The sequence below is a fragment of the Narcine bancroftii genome, chromosome 3, assembly GCF_036971445.1.
Source record: "Narcine bancroftii isolate sNarBan1 chromosome 3, sNarBan1.hap1, whole genome shotgun sequence".
NCBI classification, from domain to species: Eukaryota; Metazoa; Chordata; class Chondrichthyes; order Torpediniformes; family Narcinidae; genus Narcine; species Narcine bancroftii.
Window position 1 is genome coordinate 324744436 of NC_091471.1, and position 16243 is coordinate 324760678.

The 16243-nt window shown below is 47.5% G+C and overlaps 1 protein-coding gene across 8 annotated transcripts in view; it reads right to left on the reverse strand.

The window, feature by feature from the left end:
- LOC138759110 (caskin-2-like) overlaps positions 1-16243 on the reverse strand; it is a 314437-nt gene that overhangs the window by 84006 nt on the left and 214188 nt on the right. For all 8 annotated transcript variants that reach the window (XM_069929034.1, XM_069929039.1, XM_069929036.1 and 5 more), the window contains one exon: positions 340-470. In XM_069929034.1, the coding sequence (XP_069785135.1) occupies positions 340-470 (131 nt within the window). The remainder of the gene's footprint in view (positions 1-339; positions 471-16243) is intronic.

Sequence of the window (16243 nt, forward strand, 5' to 3'; positions counted from 1 at the left end):
TAACCTGTGCAAAGATCTAAAAGCTGCCAGGAATCCCTCAATTACATATGAAAAGGAGAGCTGAGATAAAAGCCGTTGTTGATTTGGTAGAGAGATCATGTGGGGCCAAATAGCCTACTCCTTTTCTATCTGTTATGCTAATGGAGGGACAGTGTAGCGTCATGTGTACATAACCCACAGGCACTCCATTTCCTGAACCACCACAACATCCCTTCCATTTGCTCTACAGAGACATCCTAGCCTGTGTATAACATGGAACACATTTTTTTTTACCCTCAACTAATTGCACCCTGAATCAAGGCTAAACACAGGGTCTCACACTGAAATAAAAGGCAGTACTTGATAATGTCCTTGTGCCCGTTCTTGGCAGCCAGGTGCAGTGGCGTGGTGAAGTTGGCATCGGCACTGTCTTTGGACTGACCCTCCAGCAAGGCGACACACATGTTACTGTTCAACAGGAGCTGAGCAACCTGAGGAGTAAGGCAAGGGAGAGATAATCACATCAGAGCTAATGAGAGATTAGCAACCTCTGTTCCAGAGACACTACCCATTCAAACCTGAGCCTCTGTGGACCTGGCTGAAATTGAACATGGCAGTTACTCTTGAAGCCTATAATTGGGGAAAATGCCAAAACTTGGAGAATAGCTCTGTATGGCATTTGCACATGGCAGTTTATACATCACAGCTGTTTTTGCAGTTGTGTTATTGTGACCATGTGGACAGATGGGTCTCACCACCATCTTCCCAGCTTAAACCCCACCACCTCACAGCCACTGCCCTTGCATATCTTGGCTTTCCCTTTCCCACACACCAAGCATGACAACAGTTCTATTCACGCTCTGTCTGAGACAGTGGTTATGGGTCCACGTTCCCCTCTGGAGGCTGGAGTGGGTTCTCCAGTGAAAGCACATAAGACATTAAACTGAAGCTCCAACAGCTGCTTCAAATTTTTATGGGCATTTAAGGAGCAGGGACATTTGGCTTCTGAGCTGGGAACAGAATCCCAGCCTATAGCTAAACCAGAGTCAATAATTTCACAGTTGGTAAATTGGCCTTCATCAGTTAGCATATTGAGAATGGAAGTTAGGAGGGTCATTTTGCTAGGCCCCATTTGGAGAACGTTTTAGGGGGTCTGAACTAAAGGGGGGGAGCTTGAACAGACTAGGGCAGATTAGAGGGGATCTTACAGAGGGGTATAAAATTGTGAGATGAATAGATCAGGTGAATACAGTGAGTACTTTACACAGAATAAGGGAATTGGTAACCAGAGGACTGAGGTTTAAAGTGAGGGGGTTGATTTAACAGGAACTTTTTAACACAGAGAGTGGTGATTGAGGCAGTGACTACTGCAATATCTGAGGAAAGAATTGGACAGATGCATGGATAGGATGGGTTGAGAGGGATGTGGGCCAAACTAAAGGGTGTAGAAAGGGGACGAGAGGGAAAGGAAACAGGGAGAAAGACAAAGCAGAGAGAGAGAGAGAGGTAGAGTTGAAGAGCGAAAAAAAGGGGGTAAGATAAATAGAGAGTAAAGTGAAAGAGAGAGCGAGAGAGAGAAAGATAAACAAAAGAGAGACATAGAAAATGGAGGCAGAGAGGGAGAAATCTGTTTCACAAAATAACACATTCTACTAGATGTACTGAAATGTAATCTGTGCAGGAACTAGTGAAACTTAAGGCCGCTCAAGGATAAAGGAGGCAGCCTGTACCTGAAGGAAAAGGAATTTGGGGAGGTCGTAAATTAGTGATTCCCAAAGTGAGTGCTGTCGTTCTCTGTGCGCAGTGGAAAGATCCAGGGGGGCAGTGAGGAAAAAGGGGGGGGGGGGGGGGGGGTGTTCTGAACCTTCAGTCTTATTATTCAATCTGCTGCAAAGGTTAATGAAGAAGCCAGAACAGTAATTTTCTGGCCAGACTCGGGGTGGCCATAGAGAGCAATATAAAAAGTGACAAGGTGTTCCCGTGAGAGCTAGTCTTAGTGGCCACCATATTGTATTGGTGTCGTTCAGTGCCACCACCACCCCCCCCGCTCAGTGCCAACACTACCCCCCATGATCAGCGCCACCACAAATCTCCTCTCAGCGCTGACACTAACCAACCCCTCTCAGCGCCGACACTACCCCCCCCCCCACTCTGTGCTGCCAGTTCCTCCCCCACCCTGCTCAGCACCTCCACAAGCCCCCCACCCCAGCGCCATTGTATGGGTGAGGGAGCGTGCTCAGGGTGTAGCCTTGAGGCCACGGGGGCAGTAGCCCAGTAAAGTTTGCGAACCACTTTCCTAGACGAATTATTTTCTTCAGAATTCACCAGTGAAAAGGACCTTGGTCAAGGTGAGGTCAGAACAGAACAAGCTTATGTACTGGACCATGTTGAGATTAAGAAAGAGGGAGAGCTGGATCTTCTTAAAAACATTAAGATTGATAAGTCACTGGGATCTGATGAGATATACCACAGGGCGCTAGGTGAATTGAGGGAAGCAATTCCTGGGTTATTGGCAATGAACCTTACATCCTCGTTGGCCACAGGGGAAGTACTGGAGAATTGGAGAACAGCAAATGTTGCCTCCCAGTTTAAAAAAGTTAATTGGGAGTTTCCTGGGAATTATAGACTGGTGGGTCTAACATCTGTGGTGGGCAAACTATTGGTGAGGATTCCTAAGAACAGGATTTATGAGCATTTGGAGAAGTGCTCATGGATAGTCAGCTTGGCTTTGTGAAGGGAAGGTTGTGGCTCATGAGCCTAATTGAGTTTTTTGAAGAGGTAATAGAAGAAATCAATGAAGATTGGGCAGTAGGTGTGGTGTATTTGGATTTTTGTAAGGCAATTGTCAAGGTCCCCCATGGGAGATTCGTTCAGAAGATCACTTTATTGTCATTTCCATACTGAAAGCATAGAAACAAAACAGTATTTCTCTGAAACTGTGCCCATAAACATGAGACAAGGCCCAACTGAGGCATGGGATCAGTGGAAAGAGCAGTAGTGGACAGGAAGTATTCTGCCTGGAGATCAGTGACTAGTGGAGTTTCACAGGGATCTGTTCTGGGACCCTGCTCTTTGTGATTTGCCAGAGCTGCTGTCATGGTATCGCTGCCACAGGTGCAGACCCACAGAAAGCAAGGAGCAAAATCTCAGTGCTCATCCACAGGGTCCAACTGCCGTTGGCTCTGTACAGGCCTGTTAAAGGGGTCATCGGTCATTCATTTTCAAATCCCACAAGAGGGAGGTGCTTATGATCGACAGTGGCACCAGAAAATTAGGAGACCCCCCTCTCGTTTGAGAAGGAGAAGCAGAGGAGACAACCCATAGGACAGTGACCTTGGAGTGGACCAGTGACGTGCTCTGAGGCTGAAGAACACACAGGTAGGTGACCCATGTTAGCTGCTGTGGACTGCTGGAGACTGGCTCCAGACTGGCTGACAGGATACCAGGTTTTGGAACCAGGGTGCGGGAAGCTTCCTGATCATGTTAGAGGTGTGCAACTGGAGTTTGGGTTGCTGATGGTTTTGACTGAAGGCTGTGCGGCCGCAGAGGAAGCGGGAGCACTGGAGATCCTGGTCCAAGATGGTGGTGGCGCGAACATCTTGCAGCTGCTTCTCTGGACGTGTGCACGTTATATGTTAAGTTGAGAGCCAAGCACAATAACAAACAGGAGGATTAGACGATTGGAGCATTGAGGAACATCTAGAATTCAACAACACCTCTGTGTGAGGTTCATGGCACTACTATTGAACTGGCCCACCGCTGTGGAAGCAGGACCTCCAATCCTCAGTGTCGAGTTACGTCAGTGGCCGAGTGAATGGATGTGGTGCAAGTTGTGCTGGCAGAGTTCAGGAAGCAGTGGGAGAAGGACCAGTTTTGGAGCTCTGAGGGACGGGAGTTGATATTTCCATGCGGGCTCTCACAGAGAGCTGTGGCTGTGAGGACTGGAGAACGTCATGGAGTCCAATGGAGGAGTGTGATGGTGTGGTCGGCTGGGCGGACAGCAAGCACTTTGGAGTGGTGTTGGAGGGAGTCGATGGCAACGTTGGCGGCTATGGACTCGGTGTGGAGGCTTCCCTTCTGAACAATGGTGCAAAGTTGCTGAACTCTGTGCAACTCTGGGATCAATTGACTAAATACATGTCTGTATTGGAAGTAGTGGTTGTTTAAGATCTTGCCTGCTCCTGTTGTGGTATCAGCCCTGTTGTCTGGTCCCACTGATTGTTGTATTGTAGTCACTGTGCAGTAACGGGGGTGGGGAGAGTTATATGTTGATTGGGGTCTTTAGTGAATTTTGTGGTTGCTTTGTGTCTGTTTGTTGTGTCCTTGCTACGTGTGCTCAAGATGGCTGTGCATACATACTGCAGCTTCGTGGGCGGATAAAGTGGTTTGAACTTGGCTGTATGTTCTGTCTGGTGTTCATGCTTGCGTGTAATGGCAGCGGCTTCCATGGTTGGCTTGAGTTGCGTGCATGGGCTGGCTTGGTTAGTCTTGTTTGGTTGTTTCTGGTTGGGCCTTGTCTCGTGTTTATGGGCACTGTTTCAGAGAAATACTGTTTTGTTTCTATGCTTTCAGTATGGAAATGACAATAAAGTGACTGACATTAAAACCATGGACATTTAGTGACACTGAGGGATTCTCTTTTGCTTCTGTTTCTCTGGCTGCAAGGAGCGCTGGACTATCTTTGCTGATATTGAATCTTTGTCTGCCTTACAGCAGACTAAAGGAAATTTTGTGTACTATCACATTTTCTGTTTTCTTCCATGACAATAAAAATAATCTTGAATCTTGAACAAATGATCTGGTTGAAGAAGAAGAGGGATGGGTCAGTAAGATTGTGGGTGATGTGAAGTTTGGAGATATTGTGGATAGATGGTGCTGAAGGTTGTTGTATGTAACAACAGGATATAGACAGGATGAAGTGTTGGTTGGCAAAGTGGCAGATGGAGCTCATGTGAGGCAGATGTGAGGTGATGCATTATGGAAGGTCAATCTTGTACGCAGAGTACATGGTTAATGGCAGGCTACTTGGTATCTCTGAACGGACTCTTCCTTCTCTTTCTCCTATTGTTATGGGTGCCGGGCATGCTCAGGCAACTCTGTTTGCCTTACAATAGACAAACGTTGAAGTATATAGAACGTAGAACACTGCAGCACAGTACAGGCCCATCAGCCGTTGAGTCCAGGAACCGATCTCGTAGACCTCCCCTCCGTGTGACCAACGCAACGGCAATCCGGACGTATAGAGACAAGACAGTCCACTTCCAGATTAACCAACTGAATTTCACGTGGAGGTTCACCGTCTCAACTGCCATTCTGGATGCAGACTTCCTCCTCGCACACGGGCTTCTGGTGGACATTCGAGGTAGGCACCTGGTGGACGCCCGTACCTTCCAGTCCATTCGCCTCGACGCCTCCCGCGGGAGAAGGTGTCATGTGCTCCCCCAGTGCGGGTTTTTGAGCCCCATGCTGAAAGGAAGGGAAAGCCCCCGATGACGCATTTTGGCTAGCTGCCCCGCCGCGTGGCTTACAACCGGGGCCGGTTCGCCTGTCTCGTGGTGAGCTGCCACAGGATCTTTAAATTTTTAAACCAACACTTTTTATATGCGGGCTCCAAATTATTTTGTTAGAAAATGGCATATTCTCTCAGTCTGATCAAGATGGAGATGGCATTTTCTAACAGAATAAAAGCAACTTTTGGAGATGGCGTTGATCAGACTGAGAGAATATGCCATTTTCTAACAGAATAAAAGCATTAGCACCAGCAGAGCGTTTGGAACAAAAAAGTGTTATTGGAAAGACATGCTGCACAAATGGGTCGGGCAAACAATGAGAACCTTCTCCTTCACAATGAGAACCTTCTCCTTCACAATGAGAACTTTCTCCTTCACAATGAGAACCTTCTCCTTCACAATGAGAACCTTCTCCTTCACAATGAGAACCTTCTCCTTCCCAATGAGAACCTTCTCCTTCCCAATGAGAACCTTCTCCTTCCCAATGAGAACCTTCTTCTTCCCAATGAGAACCATCTCCTTCACAATGAGAACCTTCTCCTTCCCAATGAGAACCTTCTCCTTCCCAATGAGAACCTTCTCCTTCCCAATGAGAACCTTCTCCTTCCCAATGAGAACCTTCTTCCCAATGAGAACCTTCTCCTTCACAATGAGAACCTTCTCCCTCACAATGAGAACCTTCTCCCTCACAATGAGAACCTTCTCCCTCACAATGAGAACCTTCTCCCTCACAATGAGAACCTTCTCCCTCACAATGAGAACCTTCTCCCTCACAATGAGAACCTTCTCCCTCTCAATGGGAACCTTCTCCCTCACAATGGGAACCTTCTCCTTCACAATGGGAGCCTTCTCCTTCACAATGGGAACCTTCTCCTTCACAATGGGAACCTTCTCCTTCACAATGAGAACCTTCTCCTTCCCAATGAGAACCTTCTCCTTCCCAACGAGAACCTTCTCCTTCCCAACGAGAACCTTCTCCTTCCCAATGAGAACCTTCTCCTTCCCAATGAGAACCTTCTCCTTCCCAATGAGAACCTACTCCTTCCCAATGAGAACCTTCTCCTTCACAATGAGAACCTTCTCCTTCACAATGAGAACCTTCTCCTTCACAATGAGAACCTTCTCCTTCCCAATGAGAACTTTCTCCTTCACAATGAGAACCTTCTCCTTCACAATGAGAACCTTCTCCTTCCCAATGGGAACATTCTCCTTCACAATGAGAACCTTCTCCTTCCCAATGAGAACTTTCTCCTTCACAATGAGAACCTTCTCCTTCACAATGAGAACCTTCTCCTTCCCAATGAGAACCTTCTCCTTCACAATGAGAACCTTCTTCTTCACAATGAGAACCTTCTCCTTCACAATGAGAACCTTCTCCTTCCCACAGCAGATCAGAATTGAACAGAATCCTCCATAGACTGAAGGTTGAAAATCTTTAAGTAGAAATAAAGTCAAATCTTCTAACTTACATGATGATATGTAACTGTGCTACAGAATTCACTGAGGAGCTCACAGCCTTTTTAGATGGTTCCCTCCCTGAGAGTCACCTTCGCTCTGGAGAATTTCTGTCTGTGTGCCATTCCCACAGCATTTATCTAGTTCATTTCTGCTGTCAGGAATGAACCCTAGTTTAGGTTAGTGTAGCAGCACGGTTCATGTAGCAGTTAATGCAACTCGATTACAGTGATCCAGCTTTGAGTTTGGTGCTGTCTTAAGGAGTCTGTATGTTCTCGATGTGCCTGCATGAGTTTCCTCCAGTTTTCTCCAACATTTCAATGACGTGCAGAGATCGTAGATTAATTGGTCATGTGGGTGGAGGATGGATATGGTAGTGTGGGCTAATGGGCCTGTGATCATGCTCAGAGACCAAATCTACAAAGACAGTGAAGTTACAACCCAGTGATCATTGGGGGATCAGAGGTGGAGAGGGTGACCAATTTTAAGTTCTTGGGAGTCACTATCTCAAACAATCTTTCCTGAAGCCAACACACCAATGGCATTCTAAAAAAAGCACGTCAGCGCATCTTCTGCAGTTTGCAGAGGTTTGGTATGACATAAGAAACCCTGGGAAATTTGTACAGATGTGTGGTGGAAAGTGTGCTGACCAGCTGATTCACAGTCTGGTACAGGGACACTAATACCCCCAGCGTAAACCCCTGTAAAAGGTAGTGGATACAGTCCAGGACATCTACACTGCTGTCAAAGAGCAGCAGTAATCATCAAGGATCCACACCACCCAGCACAAACTCTGTTCTCGCTGCTGCCATCAGGAAAGAGGTATCGGTGCATAAGACTTGCAACCCCAGGTTCAGGAACAGCTGGTCCACCTCCACCATCAGACTCCTCAATGACAAACTCAATCAGGGACTCATTTAAGGACTTGAGCAATTTATTGTTTTTTTTTCTCTCTGATTGCACAGTTTACATTTCTTTACTTTTTTTACAGGTGTACATTGTGTAGATTGTTTTTGCACTACTATACCAATAAGTGGTAATTCTGCCTTGCCCACAGGAAAAAGAATCTCAGGGTTGTACGTGAAGTTATGCATATATTCTGTGTTACGAACCCAGAGGACCCCAAAACCCAGCAGCAACAGAACTTCACCAAGACAAATGGTTACTTAAACAAAAGTTGCTTTTAATTATCTTTAAACTGAAAACAGAACCACACTTCAACTTATCACTATTGACTTAACTAACCTAACTTAACCCACTTCTAATTCTAAGCGGACATGTATGTAATGTGTGTATACGTTCAGAAAAGTTATTTGATTCACAGTTCAATCTCACTTCTCATTCCTCAAAGTTCACTGGTTGCAGGCACTTCTTATACTGTGCACAGAATTTAACATGTATAAAGTTCACCAGGCTTTGGTGAAAGGTGAAAGGTTACCGTTCAGGAAGATTCTTGTCAGTTTTCAGAGAGAGATTTGTTATACTCTGACCCACAACTGATTTACATCCATCGGCCACTTTAGTGTCTTGCTAAAGAAACTTGCCCCCTCAGGGTTCTCCAGATGATAACCTCTTTCTTTCAGGTCACCACAGAGTTCCTTTCTGTTTCTCCTATTCCAAGTGAAAATTAGACAGCCAGTCATCTCCTCTTGCATGAACCACAAGGGCTTTGACCAGGCTGAACAAAGCACTCACAACCCGTCTTCCAAATGGGGTTTTCCGCAAGCTTTCCAGCTTGTCCTGTTCCAGTCCCAGCTGTTGCTGCTGACTGTAACACACTAGAATTGATCTCTGTCTTTCTCTCACTTTCTCACAAACAGACTCTCCTAGAACAGCAAACTCCACTCCAGACAGGAAGTGGCTCTGACAAGCTTTCATCTGTTGACTTTTTGTAAACAACAATCCATTAATAAAGTCTCTTGGGCACTCTCCAAAGCTTTTGCAAAGGCTCTGAGGCCCTGACATGTCTAGAATGGGGCAGAGCTCCAGTATCTGTTTTAAAGTATTTGTATGTGACCTACACTAATAAACTCTGCCCCGTTTTATCTCCCAAAAACATATCTATATTCTGTCACATCTGACAATAAATCTGAATCTGAAAAAAAAACTGCCGTGGAGACCAGTTGAAAGTGTGAAGCAGTGCCCAAGGTCAACAACAAGACAGAATCCAAAATATTCAGGTCACAAAAGGAACATGCAAAGTGTTTCAAGGAGCTTCAGAGGTGCCCATTTGAACAACTTTGGTGCAAATGTCTGCAACTATGGTGGATTAAAGGCCTTGGTCAACATCTTAAGGAGGGAAGAATTGACATTGTTAGAGGGTTAAGGTAAAGCAGCTCAGAAACAGGTCCTGTAGCACAGCATGTGCATGCTGAACCACCTACACTAACCCCACTTACCCATGGCCCTCTTTATTTATTGAGCAGCTCTTTATTTGACTTGTGAGTATCTGCCATCAACACCTTACTTGCTTGGAGTGTTGAGTGCAGTTCTGCGAACCACACAATAGGTAGGATGTTTCTGAGATGGAATGAGTGCAGAGGAGATTCACCAGGGTTTTCCCTGGATTGGAGGATCAAAGGAGATTGGGTAATGATCTGTCAAAATTATATAAGATTATTAGAGGCCGAGACAAGGTTAAGAACAGTGCAGAATAGGACAGGCCCTTTGACCCAAAATGTCTCCATCAATAACAATGCCAAATTAAGGTAATCCCACCTCCCTGCATACGATCACATCCCTCTATTTCCTTCATATGCAGATTTCCGAGGCTGCATTTTGGCAAGTCGGACCACCTGCTGGGCTCCTCCAGCCTAAAAAGTGGGGCTCTGGAGATTAGGACAGCTAGATGGTGGTCACAGGAGGCTGAATAGCAGATAAAGGACTTCCTCGAGTCAACAGATTGGGCGGTATTTAAGGACTCATCTGAGAATCTGAATGATTAAACCAGGACCGTCATAGACTATATCAAAACAGTTGTGGATGAGTGTTTCCCCAACCAGACACCCTGGATGAACAATGAAATCAGAAATCTGCTGAGAGCCAGATCACAGACATTTAAATACAGAGATCCAGATCATTACAGGACGACCTACAAAAAGCTATTTCCCAGACAAAGTGAAATTTACAGACAAAAATTTAAACAATGAAGGATACCCGACTGTTTGTGGCAGGGCCTAAATGACATAACCTAATAAAAATCCAAATCCAGTACAGTAGGAGACAGCAAAGCTTCACTCCCAGATTAACTCAATGCCTCTACACCCGATTCAAATACTAAAACAAGAAAGAACCACCACAGCGCGCCCCCCAAGTCCCCCAGTGAGTCTCTCATGTCAATATTCAAGAGTGATGTGCCGGCAGCCTTCAGGAGAGTGACCGGCCAAGTACTGAAATCTTGTGCTGACCAACTTACTAATATGTTCGTGGATATCTTCAACATCTCGCTCCAGCAAGGCACGGTACACTCTTGTTTCTAACTGTGTCAATCGTACCAAGAAGCGTGCGGAAGCCTACCTAAATGCCAGTAGCAATCACATCAAGTGTGGAAGTTTTTTGAAAGGCTGGCGTCGTAGCGTATCCTGCCTGAGCAGTGAGTATGTTCCAATATGCCAACCACAGCAACAGGTCTACAGCGGATACCATCTCACTGCCTCTACACAAAGCCCTGGAACACCTGGGCAGTAAAGAGGCATCCATCAGGATGCTCTTCATCGACTACAGTTCAACACCATCATTCCCTAAAAATTGATCAGCAAACTCCAAGACCAAGGTTTCAACACTCCGCTGTGTAATTGAATCCTGGATTTCATTTTCTCCTCCAGACCATAATCAATCAGAATTGGTAAGAACTTCTCCTCCATAATCTCCATCAGTACCGGAGCATCACGGGGCTGCATTAACCCACTGTTCTTCTCTCTTTACACCTACGACTGTGTGGCTTAGTACAAAACAACACCAGCTACAAATTTGTCAATGATACCACAGTAGTGGGATGTATAAAAAGGGGCAATGAGTCAGTATACAGGATGGTGATTGAAAATGTGGCTGAACTGATGCACCAACAACAACCTTGCACACTAATGTCACCAAAACCAAGGAGCTGATTGTTGACATCAAATAGGGAAAACCAGAATGACCCCGTGATCATTGGGGGATCAGAGATGGAGGATGACCAAATTTAGGTTTTTGGCAGACACTATTTCACAGGATCTTTCCTGGACCCCACACACCAATGACATCGTGAAGAAAGCACGTCAGCGCTTCGACTTCCTCAGGAGTTTGTGGAGGTTTGGTAAGACACCAGAAACCTTGGGAAATTTCTACAGCTGTGTGGTGGAAAATGTGCTGACCAGCTGCATCACGGTCTGCTATGGGGACACCAATACCCTTGAGTGTAAAGTCCTGCAAAAGGTAGTGGACACAGCCCAGGACATCACAGGCAAAACCCTTCCCACTATTGAGTACATCTACAGGGAACGCTGCAGTCTGAGAGCAGCAGCGATCATCAAAGACCCTCACCACCCAGCACACACTCTGTTCTCGCTGCTGCCATCAGGAAAGAGGTATCGATGCCACAAGACTCGCACCCCCGGGTTCAGGAACAGCTGCCCCCCTCCACCATCAGAGTCCTCAACAACAAACTCAATCAGAGACTCATTTAAGGATTTGCACTTGAGCACTTCATTGATTTTTTTTCCTCTCTGTACTGCAGTTTATTTACATTTCTTAATTTGTTGATTGCCTCAAAAACACAATGAAGTTTATGACATAACCTGCCTCACACAAAGCCCATGCAAAATTCACTGGCCTTCTAATTTGATGGATCTTCTCTGAAGCACTTTTTAAAGATAGGAACAATATTGGCTACACTCCAGTCTTCTAGGGCCTTGCCAATGGGCATAAAGGGTACAAAGATTCCAAGGCCTCAGTAAACCCATCTCTTGCCTCACGCAATAACAAAGCCTTGAGGATTAATCCATCTTAATGTTCTACAACAGGCCCAATGCCTCTTCCTTCTTGAATATTGATATGCCTAGAACATCAGCAAAAAAAGCCCACACTGATCCCACTATCCTCTGGTGAATATCTACACAAAGCATGCAGTCAGTATCTCATCCACTTTATGGCCCTAGGGATAAGTTCCCTCCTTTGTCCTTTAGTGGTCCTAAACTTTCCCTAACTACCCTCATGTTTTTAATGTTGATGCACGATCAATTGCACAAAGACTGAAGTAATAGAAACTGAAGCTACTCACACTTACCCGGACTCAAACTGGGGGCAGGCTTGTGGCATGATGGCCTTTATGGCGAAGAAAGGGGAGGAGTCACGAGCCGGCCAGTGGGGGCAGGGTCAACCAGGAAAGGTCACATAATTTACATATGTACAATAGTGGTTTCACCACATTCACCCCCTCTTTTAAAAGGAAGACCCGTGATGTGGTCAGCCAACCCTCATAAGTTCAGTCGGGGGGGAATACCTGTCAGCTGGTTTGGGTGAGGGTGTTCAGATACTCCCACATGTGTCCTTGATACATACCGTGTTCTCATGCCAATCAGGGAATGCCATGTAGGCGTACTGTGGGTTCATGTGGAGCAGCTGGACCCTCTCAATCAGAGGGTCAGACATGGGTCCTCACATGCCTGTGGAGTAGGACTGGCCCGGGCAATGTCAGCCAAGTGGGTAAGGTGGTTCCCGACGCCGATCTCCTGGGGAATGTAAAGAGTCTTTCGTGAGATGTCTCTTGATGGCCGTACACAGGAGGGACCAGATAGCACAGAGCTCCTCTGGGAGGACCTCTTGCCAGTGGGGGACAAGTCGGCTCTTGGACTTTAAGGCTAGCAGTACTGCCTTCAGACTGTGCTGTTCTCCCACTCCACCTGTGGTTAATGTTGGCGGTCGAGCTAGAGGCGATGCCCTAGGATAGCATATATTGACGCAGCTCGTCGCTCAAGAAGGCAGAAACCCTGTCGCTGTGGATGTAGCATGGGTATCTGAATATGATGAACAGGTGGTTCAGAGCCTTTACGATGGTAGCTGCAGTCATGTCCCCGCAGGGTATGGCAAAGGAGAACTGCAAGTACTCATCGATGATGTTGATGAAGTAGACGTTGCAGTTCATGGAGGGTAAGGGTCATTGATGTCCAGGCTTAGATGTTCAAAGGGGTGAGTGGCCTTGATCAGGTGTGACTGGTTGGGCTGGTAGAAGCAGGGTTCGCATTCCGTGCAGACCCAGCAATTTTTGGTCATTGTCCTGATGTCCTCAATGGAGTATGGGAAATTACGGGCCTTGACAAACTGAAAAAAACAGGTGATCCCTGGTTGGCAGAGGTCGTCGTGCAGTGCCTGCAGTCGATCCATCTGTGCAATGGCACGTCCCCCAAGACAGGATAGCCGAGAGTTTGTTGAACTTTCCAGGCAGGTACAGTATGTCGTAATTGTAGGTGGAGAGCTCGATTCTCCACCTCAGGATTCTAGCATTTTGATTTTACCCCGCTGCTGTTTGTTAAACTTGAAGGTGACTGCCCATTGTTCAGTCAGCAAGGTAAGTGCTTAACAGTGAGGTTATCCCTCCAGTGCCGAACTGCTTCAACGATGGCCTGGGCCACTTTCTCAATGGAGGAGTGCCGGATCTCGGGGCCCTGGAGGGTCCACCTTGAAAGCAGTATACTGGTGGTCTTCGGGACGAATAGGGAGCTGGGTGTTATGCAAACTGATTGTCTATGGTGGAGAAGACCTTGTATTGTGCAATCTGGTTCACCATGTCGGCTATGCGGGGCAGGGGGTATGCATCCAGCCAGGTGAACCTATTCATGGTCTGAGAGTAGTCAATAACCTTCCGGTGTTTCTCCCCACTCTTCACCACCACTACATGGGCACTCCAGGGGCTCATACTCTGTTCTATCGCCCCTCAACGAGGAGGTATCTCACCTCTGACTTAATAAAAGCCCTTTCCCTGGTGCTATATCACAGACTCTTAGTGGTGACAGGCTTACAGTCAGGGGTGAAATTGGTGACCAGGGGTGGGGGAGTGATCCGGAGCGTAGAGAGGCTGCATGTCAGATGCGGAGATGGGTTTGGGGCTGGCGGTCAGCCACGTGGTGGAGGGAGGGGGGGTGGGCGGGTGATTTAAAGACTGCTCATTACAGACCATGAGAAGGGGATGGGGTGTACTCCATGGTGATACTCTCCAAGTTGCACTGGGTCTAATCCCAGGAGGATGGGTGCACAGAGTTGTGGCAGTACGAGGAGTGTAAAATTACGATATACGATATTCATAGTCAGTGTTACTGCACAACTGCCACAAACCTTTGCTGAGTGGGATTTGGACACTAAGGAGACACTGTGACTCGCAGACTTCACCCTGAGGGAGTCGTGTTGTGCAGTGTTCGGGTTAATGAAGCTTTCAGTGCTTCCACTGTCAAATAGGAAAGCGGTGGGGCAGCCGTTTACCTGAAGGTCCATCATGGCCCTGGAGTGTTGATGGGGTCTGTCCTGATCCAGGGTTACCAATGCCAGCACCAGCTTGTTGTCTGAGGAGTTCCAATGACTGCCGGTGGTCCGGGAAAATGGTCCCCGAGATGCCAGTCTCGTCGATCACAGGAAGAGAAAAGGGAGAAGGCGGAAGTGACGTCATCGCGATCGGCAGTCTCAGTGTGTGCATGCGCGGCCCTCCCGGGTCCTCGGAAGTGATGGCGTCAAAGATGGCTGCCTCCACTCACACGCGGCGCTGCTGGACTTCAGGGTTTGTCTGGATTTGCAGACCTTCGCGAAGTATCCTTTCTTCCCCCAGTTGGAACAGATGGCGTCCCTGTCAGGGCAGCATTTCCTCGGGTGCTAAGCACGTCGGGTGTTTGCTAATGGCAGCGATGATCAGCTCAGGATAGGAGGGGGCTTGTGGTTCCGCCTCCAAAGATAGTGGCCCTCGTGCTTCCCACGAGGTGGCCACGTGTCCGCTGGATGGCTACCTCTAAGTGGGTTCACCAGTTCGATGGTTTGAGGAAGGCTCAGTTGTCTCAGTTTGAGTAGCCTTTCCCTCACATAGTCGGAGTGGACACCTGTTACGCAGGTGTCTCTGATCAGCAGCAGTGTGCGTTGTTCTGCACTCACAGCCTGGTAGTTGCAGACCCTTGTAAGCTCCTGCAGAGCCCTGACAATGTCACTGAAGGTTTCCCCGGGTTGCTGCCTGCGTGAGTGGAGTACGTGCCGCACATAGTCCTCATTCACCTGGTCCTTCACGATGTCCATTTTGGCTCCTTATGTCTGGCAGACCTGGACCATCCAGTAGACTCGGTGCCCGATGTACGAGAATAGCAGGTGGAGCTTGTCCTCGTCGTCCTGGATAGCTGCTGCAGAGGCTGTGAGGAACAGCGCACCAGAGCGCGAACTTGTCGGCTGCCTCGGGTTCTCTCGGGTTGATATCCAGGAGATCCAACTTCCGAAAAAAATCTTGCAAATAAAATTGATGCAACATCAATTGCACAAAGAATGAAGTTACCGAAACTGAAGGCTTTTATTTGCAAGAGGCAGGCAGCATTCCTGTGTTCTTCTCACACTGACCCGGACTCGAACTGGGGGCAGGCTTGTGGCAAGACAGCCTTTATGGGGAAAAAAGGGGAGGAGTCACAAGCCAGCCAGTGAGAGCAGGGTCAACCAGGAAAGGTCATGTAATTTACATATAACATATAACTTCAGCATGATGCTGAACCAAGCCATGAAAGACCTCAGCAATGAAGACGCTGTTTACATCCGGTACCGCACGGATGGCAGTCTCTTCAATCTGAGGCGCCTGCAAGCTCACACCAAGACACAAGAGAAACTTGTCCGTGAACTACTCTTTGCAGACGATGCCGCTTTAGTTGCCCATTCAGAGCCAGCTCTTCAGCGCTTGACGTCCTGCTTTGCGGAAACTGCCAAAATGTTTGGCCTGGAAGTCAGCCTGAAGAAAACTGAGGTCCTCCATCAGCCAGCTCCCCACCATGACTACCAGCCCCCCCACATCTCCATCGGGCACACAAAACTCAAAACGGTCAACCAGTTTACCTATCTCGGCTGCACCATTTCATCAGATGCAAGGATCGACAATGAGATAGACAACAGACTCGCCAAGGCAAATAGCGCCTTTGGAAGACTACACAAGAGTCTGGAAAAACAACCAACTGAAAAACCTCACAAAGATAAGCGTATACAGAGCCGTTGTCATACCCACACTCCTGTTCAGCTCCGAATCATGGGTCCTCTACCGGCACCACCTACGGCTCCTAGAACGCTTCCACCAGCGTTGTCTCCGCTCCATCCTC